Source organism: Panthera onca, chromosome D2, assembly GCF_046562875.1.
Source record: "Panthera onca isolate mPanOnc1 chromosome D2, mPanOnc1 haplotype 2, whole genome shotgun sequence".
In the NCBI taxonomy this organism is placed as follows: domain Eukaryota; kingdom Metazoa; phylum Chordata; class Mammalia; order Carnivora; family Felidae; genus Panthera; species Panthera onca.
In genome coordinates this window covers 53,632,217-53,645,887 of record NC_138349.1, presented here as the reverse complement: position 1 = coordinate 53,645,887, position 13,671 = coordinate 53,632,217, and the positions used below count along the sequence as shown (strand labels likewise).

General features: G+C 32.5%; 1 protein-coding gene across 7 annotated transcripts in view; it reads right to left on the bottom strand.

Moving 5' to 3' along the window:
* Positions 1–13,671, bottom strand: part of PPP3CB (protein phosphatase 3 catalytic subunit beta) — a 59,041-nt gene that overhangs the window by 30,671 nt on the left and 14,699 nt on the right. For all 7 annotated transcript variants that reach the window (XM_078434411.2, XM_060642421.2, XM_060642417.2 and 4 more), the window contains exons 2-9: positions 13,277–13,477; positions 12,470–12,594; positions 9,666–9,777; positions 7,615–7,760; positions 7,208–7,347; positions 7,027–7,104; positions 6,826–6,920; positions 3,928–4,053 (exon numbers count right to left, since the gene is read on the bottom strand). In XM_078434411.2, coding sequence (XP_078290537.1) covers positions 3,928–4,053; positions 6,826–6,920; positions 7,027–7,104; positions 7,208–7,347; positions 7,615–7,760; positions 9,666–9,777; positions 12,470–12,594; positions 13,277–13,477 — 1,023 coding nt within the window. The remainder of the gene's footprint in view (positions 1–3,927; positions 4,054–6,825; positions 6,921–7,026; positions 7,105–7,207; positions 7,348–7,614; positions 7,761–9,665; positions 9,778–12,469; positions 12,595–13,276; positions 13,478–13,671) is intronic.

The window sequence follows — 13,671 nt, the reverse complement described above, 5'->3', positions numbered from 1 at the left end:
TATGTTTTCTCTGAGAGTGAGGGAAGTGGCTACAAAAAAAAAGTGTTTAAGAGAAAAAAAAAAATTAAATTGATAATATTTCCTAACGGAAAAGGGAAAGGAAGCAGATTAGTGACACAAAAAATATTTAGGTACTATCGAGAACCCAACCAATGCCTAGCAATCAAAGAGTGGTACCACTTCATAAGGCTGTGTAAATATCTCCAGCAGTGTTCTATACCCTGGCTATAAGAATGGAGAAAATGGATGGTTGGATTTACTGGGGCTAAGATTTGCAAGATAAATGAATAGCAAAAAGAGAGAGAAAGGAGTATGAAGGTGCATTAAGAAGGAAGAGAGGCAAGGAGTGATCTGACTTATAAGAAAATGACACAGTCAAAGGCCTAGCAATCCCAATGAAGATCAAGAGTAGCTATAACTAGAGTGAGGGGTTGCTAAAATAACAGGTTTTCATCACAGAGTGTTAATGGTAATATCATTACCAGATCAAACATCTAAGTCATCTTCAACCATTCCCTCGCCTGCAACATGCAATCTTGTTAAGTCTTAACTCATCGTACTTCTATAATTCTTGCAGTTCTCCCCTGCTCTCTATTCCTAATGCTACCAGGGCTTTATTATAGTTCCACTTGACTCTTGATGGAGCTTCATAAAACAGGTCTCCCAACTTCTAGTCTTCCAGGCCATTTCACCAATTTTTCTAAATGACTATCATGGTCAATACTCTGTTTCAGCTGCTGCCCACCATTTATCAAAGTTCCAAATTCTCTGTGTGGTGATCAAAATCCTCATCATCTAGCCCTAACTTAACTTCTCATTCTTTTTCTACTACTACTGACCTTCATACATCTTAACTGCAAATCAGCCTGAACCCCTCAACATTTGTCAGTGGCCTTATGCTCTCTTGCTTTCTGACTCAGGGAAATTCTGTTACCTAGAATTCTTCTGCCCATATCTACAATTCCAATTCCACCATTCTACAAGCCCTGGTTCAAATGCTACTTTAACCCCTCTAACAAATATAATCTACCCCCTCCTCTTAATTCCTATAAAACTAGACTTCTCTAGGAACACTTACATTTTGTTATCATTATTCATGTATCTTAAATTCTCTGTTAATCTGCAAAGGCCTATGTCTTACTTGTATTTTTGTATCCTTAGTAACGGGAATAAAACAGACTTTCCAAAAAAATCTAGTAAATGAATAAATATTACATGTATGACCTTCTATGGGAGATTGCACTTTATTGGACCCTCTAGAACAGAGGTTCTTAAATTGGGGGCAGTAAACCTGAAAGGAGTTACCAATTTACTTCAGATATAGAAGCATCCTGAAAATGTTATGTTTATGTACAAACGTACATATATTTTTCTGAGGCAAAGTCCATAAATTTCACCAGATTCTCAAAAGGGTTTAAGAAATTAATAAATGTGTTTGTGTAGTTACTTTAATAATAAGCAAGAGTCCTTATCTTTTACAGATTCATTCTAAAATATTTATAGCTATAAAAAAATGGCTGATATATGATCCAAAATAATTAATGTATTGGGTGGGGAGTAGTGGATGGGTATATAAATGATACAACATTGGCCATGGTTTGATAACTGGATCAAATTATTGAAGCTGAGCAATTGGTACATAGCAACTCATCATATTATTCATTATACCTTTGTATATGTTGGAAACTTTCCAACATAGGATTTTTCTTTTTAAGAAATAAAAAGCCCCAAAAGGTTAAAAACACAGATTTCATCTAACTTTAGGATTCAATCAGCCTCCAAGGAAGCCTCTGGCTTAGGTTAGTTGCTTCTCAGAGATTACATCAGAGTCAAATTGGCTTTTTCAAAGTGGAACAAGTGAGCCACCATTTGCTGTTATTTACAAAAGAAAATTTTCATTAGAATCAAATAGGCTATCTAAATAGCTAACATGTATTAAATGGAAAAATAGGGGCGCCTGGGTGGCTCAGTCGGTTAAGCGTCCGACTTCAGCTCAGGTCATGATCTTGCGGTCCGTGAGTTCGAGCCCCACGTTGGGCTGTGGGCTGATGCTCAGAGCCTGGAGCCTGCTTCCGATTCTGTCTCCCTCTCTCTCTGCCCCTCCCCCGTTCATGCTCTGTCTCTCTCTGTCTCAAAAATAAATAAACGTTAAAAAAAAAAAATTAAAAAAAAAAAAGGAAAAATATGCAAAGAGTTTGAAAAAATCTTACTGTGCTCAACATTAGCTAGGATTCTATTTGCATATAATGTTCAAATCTAAGCTTCACATTTTTAGAAAGATATGAATAATTTGGAGAAGATTCACGGGGGCGGGGGGAGGAATGGTCAAAAGGTTTGAATACTTCCTTATCTTTATAAGATGATTTAAAGTGGCAAAAAAAGAACAAAAGATTACTTCGTAGCAAACTTCAAATGTAGTAACACTGATAGAAACCTGATTCTCCATTTTTACTTATGACAGATCCCCAGAAACTAGATTAAATTTTCTCATCTCTCAAAAGGAATTAGACTACATGATTATGAAGTTAACTATTAGTTTTAAAATTCTCTGATGCCCTGGTTTTTGATAGGTGCATTAGTTGAGAAAAGCTATTATCCCTATTTCTTTTCTCAAAACACAAATATTTAGACTAGATATAATGAAGTACCGTATTTCCTTATTGCAGAGGCATTAGAGAATCAAATCAGAATCCATGAAATGTCTATTTTCCTCCTACCTTATCCTTCCCTTTCTTTCCAGCCCCCCAACCCCACTCATATTACATTAAAACAGTTGAGTTGAAGTCTAGCCTAAGGGCAGGAGAATGAGCAATATGAATTCTTAAATTCCCTTCAGCCTGATGATGCTATGATTGAACTATTTCTCATCCACCAAAGATAGAAGGTTGTAAGTGTAATGCATCCCTTGCACCTAAGCCTTTTACTGGCCCCCTTCTCAAATGCTAAAGTGGGTAATTCTATCTCCATATTAACTTGTTGACCTACTGAGTAACTGATGAAGACTGAAGGCAATCTTCAAAAAGTCTGTTTAACGTACACAGTTTAAGTATTAACTCTGTATTTTAGAACCCAAAATTGCGTTGGCAGAAATATCATATGTCAAACAGAAAGGAACATTTTGTAACATGGAAGAGGTGAGAAAAAATAGAGAGGGATATAGAACAAAATGTTTTACAATCATATCTGTACTCTCATACTCTTATTTTCCACTTATGGTAACTGAGGCATTGCCTTGTGGAAAAATTAACACTAAATAGAAAAGAATGTGATAAAGTAAGGAAATCCTAAGAATTCTATACAACTAGGAAAAAAAAACAGAAAAAAAAATCTTAAATAGCATTATGTTCTCTTAAAAAGCCTAATAAGCATAAACTAATATGTTATTAATGGAAATTATCAGAAAGCATCACGACTATATTTGTATACATATTTTTATACAGGAAAACAAATATTAGGTTTGAACCTGAATTTCTCTTTATCATTCTTCTCAGGGTATACAGAACTGCTAACATATAACTAACATTGCCCAAAACTAGGGCTCTTAAATTCTCCCATAAAATACTCTGACATCCCCCAAAAGTGGTGTTAAAATATGCAAAAGTGTCCATTCCAAAGCAAAGCTATCCCTCCATGCCTTATAAAAGATTTAAGCTAAAGAAAAGCAGAAAGTAAAACCCAACAGCTGAAGACAACATCAGGCTATTTATAAGTCTTCTCCTAGTCCCCCAGACACCCTCACACGGGGGCTATAAACAGCTAACCAAAATATCTTTGAGGCTCTCATATCCACACCCACTGACACAAGTAGAGCTGAACCCACAGTGAAACTAGACTTCAGTTTCCTTTAGTAAGTATGTGCCTGCAATAGTAAACTGGAGTAAATGTAACAGTAATAAAACATTAAAAAAAAAAAAAAAAGAATCATACCTTTTTCTCCAACAAATGGTAAAGACCATGTGAAGACATCCATAAAATTGGGCAACCAGTAAGGATGTGGAGAACAGTTAAATTGTCGAATATTCATCACATTATTTTCATACTTTAATACAGCAGCTGAAAGAGAAGTTTGAATGTGAATGTAACAATTTGTCTTTAGCTCCAAAAGTCTAAAACACATAAAAGCAAAAAAATATTGTTTTAAGGGGGTAGGGAATCAAGGGGTGAGTTGAATAAGGACTAGTAGAGGGAGATAGGAACTAATTTTTTAGTAATAACACACTTTTGTTTTTAACACACTTTTATATAAAGCATAGTCAGATCTACAGTTATTTTTAATGAAATTCCCAGATTTCTAGAATGTTTGTTTCACTTTATAATTTAATGAAGAACATGCACTTTAAATCCAAAATTGTGAAAACTCAATTTTTAGAGGAAACACAGAACGGCAATGAGCAATTTTCTAGGTTTAAAAGTTCGTATAAGTTGAAGGAATTTTAAGAGGATCTTTTTAGTTGCAGGCAACCTGAAAAAGATAGCTAAATGGTAATAAAGCAAAAAACAAAACAAAACAAAAGCCAGAAAAAAAGCAGTTTTTATGATTATATAAATGTATTTATTTCATTTATATGGGAAATCAAGTGAAACTACCACAAAGAAATATTTTACTTCATTTAGAAAAAATTCCATTAAAAATATTATAACCAAATAACCAAAAAGTAACATACTCATCTCAATTTAAGGTATCTAATGTTTCAATATGTTAAAAGAAATAATATCTTAAATTAACTACATAGATTTCAGACACTGGTTATATTATTTTATGGAACACTGGGTTATATGGGCTAGATTCTAATCTAAGCTATAGCACATACTATCTTCGTAATGCTTGGAAAATTATTTAACTACCCTATTTCTCATTCATAAAATAGGACTATTATGTCCACCCTGCCTATCTCAGAAGTTGATTTTACGATCAGAGAATGTATTTCACATGAAAGTATATAAAAGTATAAAATGTGTTGTAGATATAATAATTATGTGATTACTTTTTTTCCATTTTAATGAAAAGCATGAAAATGCAAATGTTAAATTCCAAGATGTGGGATTCTGGCTAATACAAAGTCACAAGTAATGTGTTTGTTTCCCTTAGGAAATAAAAGTATTTAAAATTTAGCCTCAGAAATTAGGGGCCGATACCAAGTTTTCAGCTTTAAAACAAAACAAGAGAGTGAGAGAGAAAGAGAGAGCAAGAATCTAGAAAATTGCCTTATAGATGGAATGAAACATTACAAACATACCCATACCATGTAAGCACTCAAATCATTAACACTATGTACAGACTAATCACTACTAAGAGACATCTGATTTTGACAAGACAGATTCGATGGTTTGAGTTTCTTTTCTGAATACTCAGAAAAGTAATCCCTTTACCCCCTAAGTCAAACTGACAGAGGACAACCAATAAGAGAGTAATCAACTGAGCACTGAACACTAGGTCTTATAATGCTGATAAGGGGAGGTCACAGTTGAGGTAGCAGAGCGCCGGTACAAAGTTAAACGTAGCACTCTATTCTGTTCTTGAGAACTGAGTCAAAACTTAGATACCATTTTCTTCAAAAGTGAAGCCACACATCATTAGATAACTTCCTCAGAAATTCTGAAGTTTGTAAACTAAACTACAATTTAAAAGGCCATTTTAGCACTGGCATACTCCTTAGAGACTACACAGATACCAACTTCTGAAGATTAGCAACTCAGTCCATGGCATGGTTGTTTTGGTAATTAATATAGTATTAAGTTTTTGTAGCATATTCTGTATCAAACTTATAGCATGCTACCATTTGATCTCAGGCAAATGTTTTAATCTTTTAACCATCATCTCCAATAACAAAAAAAAAAAAAAAAATCCTCTTATTCTAGTCCTCTATGACCCATATTTAGCAATGACCTCATTACGTCTCTAATACTTTCAAAAAGTCTTTATCCTTCTGTTCTTTCCTCCTGGCACATCTGTTCCAGTGACCCTAGAAACTATGGCATAGTCAACTGAATTCCAGACATATCAAGACAGAATAGAAGCTGGCTTCTTAACTTCCCCTTCTGAAAATGTGAACTACGTAAACATACCCAAGCTCATCTTTAACGTCTTTGGCACACACTTAACTAGATTAAGATCCTAAGTATTATCTGTCAATAAGCTATGTTCAAAGTTAAATGAAACCCAATTATTATAGACAGATCAAATATGGACAGAAGGAGAAGGAATGAAAACTAGTGGAACAGAAGATAAAGAAAAAAGACAAAAAAAAGGAAAAAAGAATAGTTAAAAGAAAGGAAGAATATGTCTCTGAAATGGAGGTCAGAATGAATTAATCAAAGAAGGTTCAACTACAAATCTTCATGGGGCAATGATAAGACTGTAGATAGAGGTAAAAGCAGGGAGGAAGAAAGACAAACAGAACCTAGATCAGTGAAATAAAACAAGAAACATGATAAACTAAATTAACTATATAGTGCAAATACATGAAATGGTCAAAGCAGCAGAAGGAGCTTTATGCAAACAAGAAAACATTCTCTTGATTATAAGGGGAAAGATTTAAGAAAGGGGAGTTTGAGAAAATCATGTTTGATTTTTTGACTTAATTCAGAGCATTCTTTGATAAGATAGCTTTTATGACTGACAAGTTGTGGAATGATTACAGATGGTAAGTTTCACATTTTGGATTTTTATTTCTTATTCTCTCCCCTCCCTTATATCTTATACTTTTTTATGATGAGATTTGGATAGTTACAGTTTCAAACAATGCCTCTTTTCCATTATTTTCAAAAAATAAGTCAATAAAAAAGCTAAGTTGCTTAACAATTTTTTTATCAACAACATCTTACCTTTATTATTGTAGACATCTAAGTAATTAGGTGCCGAAAAAATTGTTATTAATGAAGGGAACCCTGTAGTTTGACTTTTTCTGTACATTCTATAGCTGTAAAACAAATAGCTTAATATGCATCGTAAAGCATCAATTATGAGTTACTAAGTTTGATTTGTACATAAGGTGTTAATTTGGGTCAGGGAAACAGAATTCTTACCCTGCATCTTGAGCTTCATGAGCTCTAATAATCGATAACAAATTATTGTTTTGCAAAAATTCACACACTGCTGGATAGCTGTGGGGGAAAAAAGTAAATTAAGTAAAATAATGGTTTTCTATATGAAATATATGCTATTTTAACAACTCAAATGTGTTTAATCTTGGATATTTTTCCTTACTTATAAAAATAAGAACATCCTCGAACTGTATTGTGACTAAAATGTTCCTGTGATTTTTCATTTCCAAAATCTTCAGAAGGATCGGACCATAGCAAGTCACACATTGGTCCAAATGCAGGTGGCTCTTTGAATCTATCTAACTGTGAAAGAAAGAAAAGAAAGAAACAAAGAAAAGAATAACTTGTCAAAAGTGAGAATAGAATGGACACAGTAAAGTGGTACCAACTTTGAATACTGTCCATACTACATCGTTCTGAAATGGTTAGAGAATATTTCCTTAAAATATCAGTATGATAATTTTTACCATTACCTAATCTTGGCAGTGAAGAGAAGTTTAAAATTTCTACTCTCTACCCAACAAAGTACTATCAATAGGAACCAACCTTGGAACTACAATATGTACTCACTCTCCTAATATCATCCAGTGTGTGTATTTCTGGTGAAAGTCCACCATGAACACAAAGAAATTGTTGATTTAAAAGTGCAGCAAGAGGCAGGCTATCAAAAGCTTCCATACAAGCTTCATAGACTCTTTCTGAATATTTAATTTTACCTAGAAGAAAAAATAATTGAAAATTACAATACTAGTTGATCATTTTGAAGATTAATCTATCGATCAATCGACCGACCTACCTACCTACCTATCTATAATTGACTATTGAAACCAAGGAAAGAAAATTATAGACACAGATAACAGCTAAGTGGCCACCAGTGAGTAAAGAGGTAACTATAAAAAGACAGCAAAAAGGAATTTATGGGATGATGAAATTTTTCTTTATCATGACTATGGTGGTAGGCAGTTCTATGCACTTGTCAAAACTCAGAACTAAACACTACAAAGAGTGAATTTTACTGTATACAATTTTTTTCTAAAAAGGAAAGCATCTTGCTGTATGAGGATCAATAAAATAAGCAGTGGTATTGGTCTTATGAAGACAAAATATTTGCAGTCTCTAAATTTACTTTGGGTATGCAGTAGATCACCATAAAATATTACTTAAAATAAATAAGTCAAATTTCTAAAAACAGCCCAACCTTTTACCTATTTTATAGGCCAGGTAAAGCTAAATTAGACTTATACTTAAAGCTAAAATAGTTTTAATACTTTATTTTATTGTAAGAGTCAGTGACTACTTTGTTGTTACAGGGAAGATGACTACATCATCACAACAAAACTCAAGGTCCATCCAATTCAAAAAAAAAAAAAAAAAAGAAAGAAAAGATAACTTATTCATATATTGGAGAAACAGAGGGGCTCCTCTAGTCTACAATGGTTAAAATGGGCAGTGAAGCATGAAGCCAAAATAACACAAGAGAAAAAAACTCCACCAAATCCAACTGTTAATTTAGTTTTACAGAGATCCCTTTGCTCCTTTATATATTTAAATTCTTGGATATTTTACATTTTTGCTGGAGTTTTGGTGGGTGGTTTGTTGATTATCTAAAGGAAAAAAAGAACTTAATTCTTTTTTCCATTTTTAACACTGTAACATTCAAATATGAGAAAATCTATATCCAGCAACCATCTAAACTGGTAGGTTGCTAACAGATCTGTTTTCCAGCACTGTGGTTCAATAAAATTTTTAAACTGATTGCTTTTGGTCAATGCACTTTCCAGGTCTCATCTTTATTCATTTATTTATTATTATTTCATTATTTATTTGCATTATTTTATTATTTTTATTATGTTATTATTCATAACCTATTCATTTAGGTTACCTACCTGATCTTTGAAGTTATCTGACTTTGCCCCCTCTGCCATTACTTACCACTATATTTTTCTTCTTTTACTGAAAGTCTCTAGTAATATGATCTTTACTGGATCATGAGTCTCCATAATTCTGAAATTACTTCTACTCTTAGAACTTAACTCTAAGACTTACTATAGTCATGAATATTAACTTAATAAGCACCCAGTTAAGAGATGTGAAAAAAGGTCAAATACTGCCCTATATCATATTGTTGCTTCTGGCTATTATAGACTGCCATTGCCACAATAATTTAAGAGAGAAATGGGGTAAACATTGTAGGTTAAGAATTTCAATTCATTAACAGTGTGTTTGAAACAATCTGCAATGATGACAGCATGAATAATTTAAGAAGCTTCATGAGAGAGCTTCAATATTGGGGGACAAAAGTCTCTAATGCAAAAACAATTTTTTTCCTTTTAGTTTTAGTCTTCCTGTTAAAAAAAATCACTTAAACATTAAAACTATGTACAAAACTCAAAACTGTTTCATATATCTATAAAGGCAAACTTAACAGGAAATACTGAAATGAAAATGTCTGAATGAAACACCATTAACCACTAGAGAGCTCCTGACAATCATTCTTAAAGCTTTATGTGTTGGGACACAAAATCTGTTCTTAATGTTGCACTGTAAATTTTCCAAACTCCTACTACCTCACTCCAAAAGATTACTGAGGAAGTGAAAGTATTTCTCATGGCAATACTCACATTCCTGCTTAAAGGTAAAATATTCAGTAAGGTGTCTGCATTCATGATTGCCTCTCAGAAGAAATAATGTGCTTGGGTAAAGAATCTTCAGGACCCATAAATATAAGACACACTGCAAAAGAAAATGTTTTAAGTGAATTTAACTTATCTTTTTGTTTAAGTTGTTTGATCTTTGTTCCTTTTCCTCTAACCCTATTGTCCTTACAATCTCTGTTATTCTTTACTATCTTTTTCTCTTTGTCCTTTACTAAAATATAAGCTCTATGAAATCAGGAACTTTGTCATCTTATTCACACTCATCCTCCACTCCTAGAAAAGTACCTACCAAACAGCAAAAGAATAATAAATATCTGTTGAATGAATGAGTCAATCTATTTAATTACTTTAGATTTATAGACTATTTGTTGTAAAAACAATCAGCAGATTGGTTTCCTTCTTAGGTATATCAATAAATAAAATAATAACAGTGTCAAAAATAACAGCATCTACCATTTATTGAGTACTTACAATGTATCAAGCACAATATATTTAATACCCCTCATTTGTTCCTCAAACAACTCTATGAAGTAAATAATATTATCTCTATTTTATAAATGAGGAGACTGAAGCAAAGAGCTCAAGTAACTTGTCTGAAATTACAAAAACTTTTAAGAGATAGGAATCTGATCTTCTGATCTTAATCATTATGCCATGCTGTCTTACGAAGGCAATACCCATTTTTTATGTTTATTTTGTTGGTTATACTTGTTGCCTTACATAAGGTAGGGGCTTATTATCTAAACTGATTCAAAGAAAGTATAATTTAAAAAAGAAGAATATTAAAATAAGCAGTAAAGCAGATGCTTTTCTCTAAGTAGATTTATTTATTTATTTAGGTTTTATTTTTAAGCAATATCTATACCCAACGTGAGGTCTCTTATCACAACCCTGTGATCAAGAGTCACATGCTCTACTGACTGAACCAGCCAGGCACCCCTCTAAATATATTTAACACAAGAGACTCACATTTTATTTATTTGGTTAAAAAAAAAAAAAAAAAGGAAAGACATTTCATATGGAAATATAATTATACACAAGAAGAAAAACAAACTTTATTTTTAACAAGTTAAGGTATAAAATCTATAACTATTCACACCTTCATTTTATTCACAAGGAAAAAACAAATTAAGCCAGGGAAATACTTATTAAACTCTGTCTTTTTTGCTTTCTTTATTATTTTCCTTTTGTAACAGTAAAATATGTTAAAAGAGTCAGCTACAAAACATTCTAATACAAGGACATACACACCAATATGCTTAGTTCCCAATAAGCTTCCTAAAATTGTTCATTTTGTTTTTCCAAAGCCCCCAGTCTTTTTGTTAAGAAGGGCCATTTTCTGATTTCCTTGCAACTGTGGGGGAAGTTTAAGGCGACTGATGAAGAAACTATGAATAAAGGAAGAACAACTCAGGGGGGAGTAACAAAATTCCTTAGGGAATTTGGGTGGCCAGGGCCCTGAACTCCTTCCTCACTATGAATCCTAGCATACCTCAGAAAGGAGGTTAAAAATACTGGAGAAGGGGATATAAACAACAGGAACCAGCATGGAAATGCACCAGGTAAAGCTTTAATTGTCTACTGGGAGAGGTGGTTAAGAAAGAGTACAGGCTTGGAATAAGGCTGGCTGTACTGCTTACTAACAATGTGTCCTTGGGCACGGCCTCAGGTTCCTCATCCATAAAATGGATAAAGTAACACTACTTATTTCATATTGTTGTTGTGAGGATTCAATTAATCAGTGTGTGTTATGTGCTTACAATATGCTTGGAACATAGTAAATGCTCAACATAAGTATATATTAGTAGAGCTTTTATCCAACAATTTTACCTCCAAGAATCTGCCCCACAGAAATAATTTAGCAAGTGTGCAAAGATATATATATATACATATATATAAAACCTGGTTCACTGAGGTATCATTTGTAGTGACAAAAAACTGAGAACACCGTAAGTGTCTAACAATAAGAAATCGATGAAATTAATTGTGGTTTGTTTATTCAACAGAATATAATGCAGCTATTAAAAATATTATAAATTTATATATACTGACCTGGAAAGACATCACAGTATAGAGATATATGAAAAAAGCAAGTTACAGAACAACATTATAATATGGCCACATTTTCAATTAAAAAAGAAGAGAGATGCATATATTAGAAACGGCAGATTGTTCTATATTTACCTTATTTTATTTATATAATTAGAGAAATAAAAGGAGCAAAAAGAACCATGTACTGTTAAGTAATGATCAATAGGTCATTTTAATGCCTCTTAAGTTTTTTAAAAGAAATGAATACTTTCAGAATACACAAAAGACTCGGGTCTTAATAGCTATAGAAGGTGGGATAGAAGCACTACGGTTTAAGCAATAAAAGCATTATAGTATGTTTTATTTAATCAGAGAAAATTCAATTAATCTTTTTTCACATGGGGTAATTAATGCCTTTAGGGGCAAAAGAGATAAATAGCACTAGCTCCTTAGGGCCACTAGATAACAGAACAATAAAGAACCCTCAGTTTGCACATAATTTCCACTGGGAAAAACAGCAATTATAATTTCATAAACATAGTAATACAAAGAAAACAGAATAGTTTGAAAGGTGGAAGAGAATAAATAGTAGTTTCACCTAAAAACTTCAGAATATGCAGAGGTATTAAAAAGAACCCAATATAGGTACTTTAAGGAACTTATTTTACTAGGAATTAATGGAAATCATCTATGGTAACACTTAAAAGCAAATCAAATGACAGTATTATGATTATTACCTCTATACTAAAATAACCTCTGTCCACATAATCACCAAGAAAAAGGTATCGTGTATTAGCAGGTGATCCTCCTACTTCAAAAAGTTTCATCAGATCAAAAAATTGGCCATGGATGTCACCACACACTGAAACAAGAAGATTATTAGATATGAAAAAAAACTCTGAAATAACAAATTTTACTTAAATTCTAATTTCTTTCACATAAGAGATAATGTAAATTCTATCAAGAAATGTCTCAGAAGGAAGTCAGAGTCTATGAAGAGTCCTAATAGGGATGATGTACCCAAGTGTTCATGTGCTCAAGATCTAGAACAAGAGTTAACAAAAATAATGAAATTTGTAGTTAGTGACAAAATTTTCACCTAAATTTATAAAGTTCCTCTTCAGGAAGCCAAGCTTATGTTTTAAGATTACAAAATTATAATGGTGGCAGTTAAAATCTCCATTCTAACGCAACACTTTCTATTGACTGCTATGTTGACACTGAGGTATTTTCCCCTAATAATTGAAAGCAAAGTAAATAAGAATTTGTTGAATCAAATTGGATTATGGCCAACACAACTGATGAAACCTTCACAAAAAACATATTAGACCAACTTCTGCACTCAGGTTACTTAGGATCATGCTTATTCACTAAAAACAGGCAAAAATAAAAAAAAATTACAAAAAATAATTTGGAAATTCAAGATAATGTCCATGTAATATTAATTTAGTATACCATACGCTGAAGAATAAGCAGCCCTATATCCAAGCAACCAAATAATGGTATAATCAAAAAAACAATATCCAAAACATAAATAAGTATACCTGTAATTGGAGCCTCTACTTCTATCATGGTTTTCTCTCTCCGAAGGATGGCAGCACCCTCATTGATAATTCTAAGTGCAATTTCTTCATCTACCCGACCTTCTTTTACTAAGTGATTCTTCAGAACATCAACCCTGGGTATCCCATCCATATCAAATACTTCTTCAGATGTCAAGCGATGTGTTGGGGGAAAAGGTACAGCTGCAATTTTTTTTAATTAATAAAAAATAAATCACCATTAATATATTAACATAAATACTAATTAATGGATCTAGATAAACAAAAGTAAAACTTGAAAAGCTAGAGTGTTTATTGGATAGAGGTATTAATTTTTTAAAAGGTTTTTTAAAAAAGTAATCAAATTATACTTTTTATTAATCTATATATAATAGCAT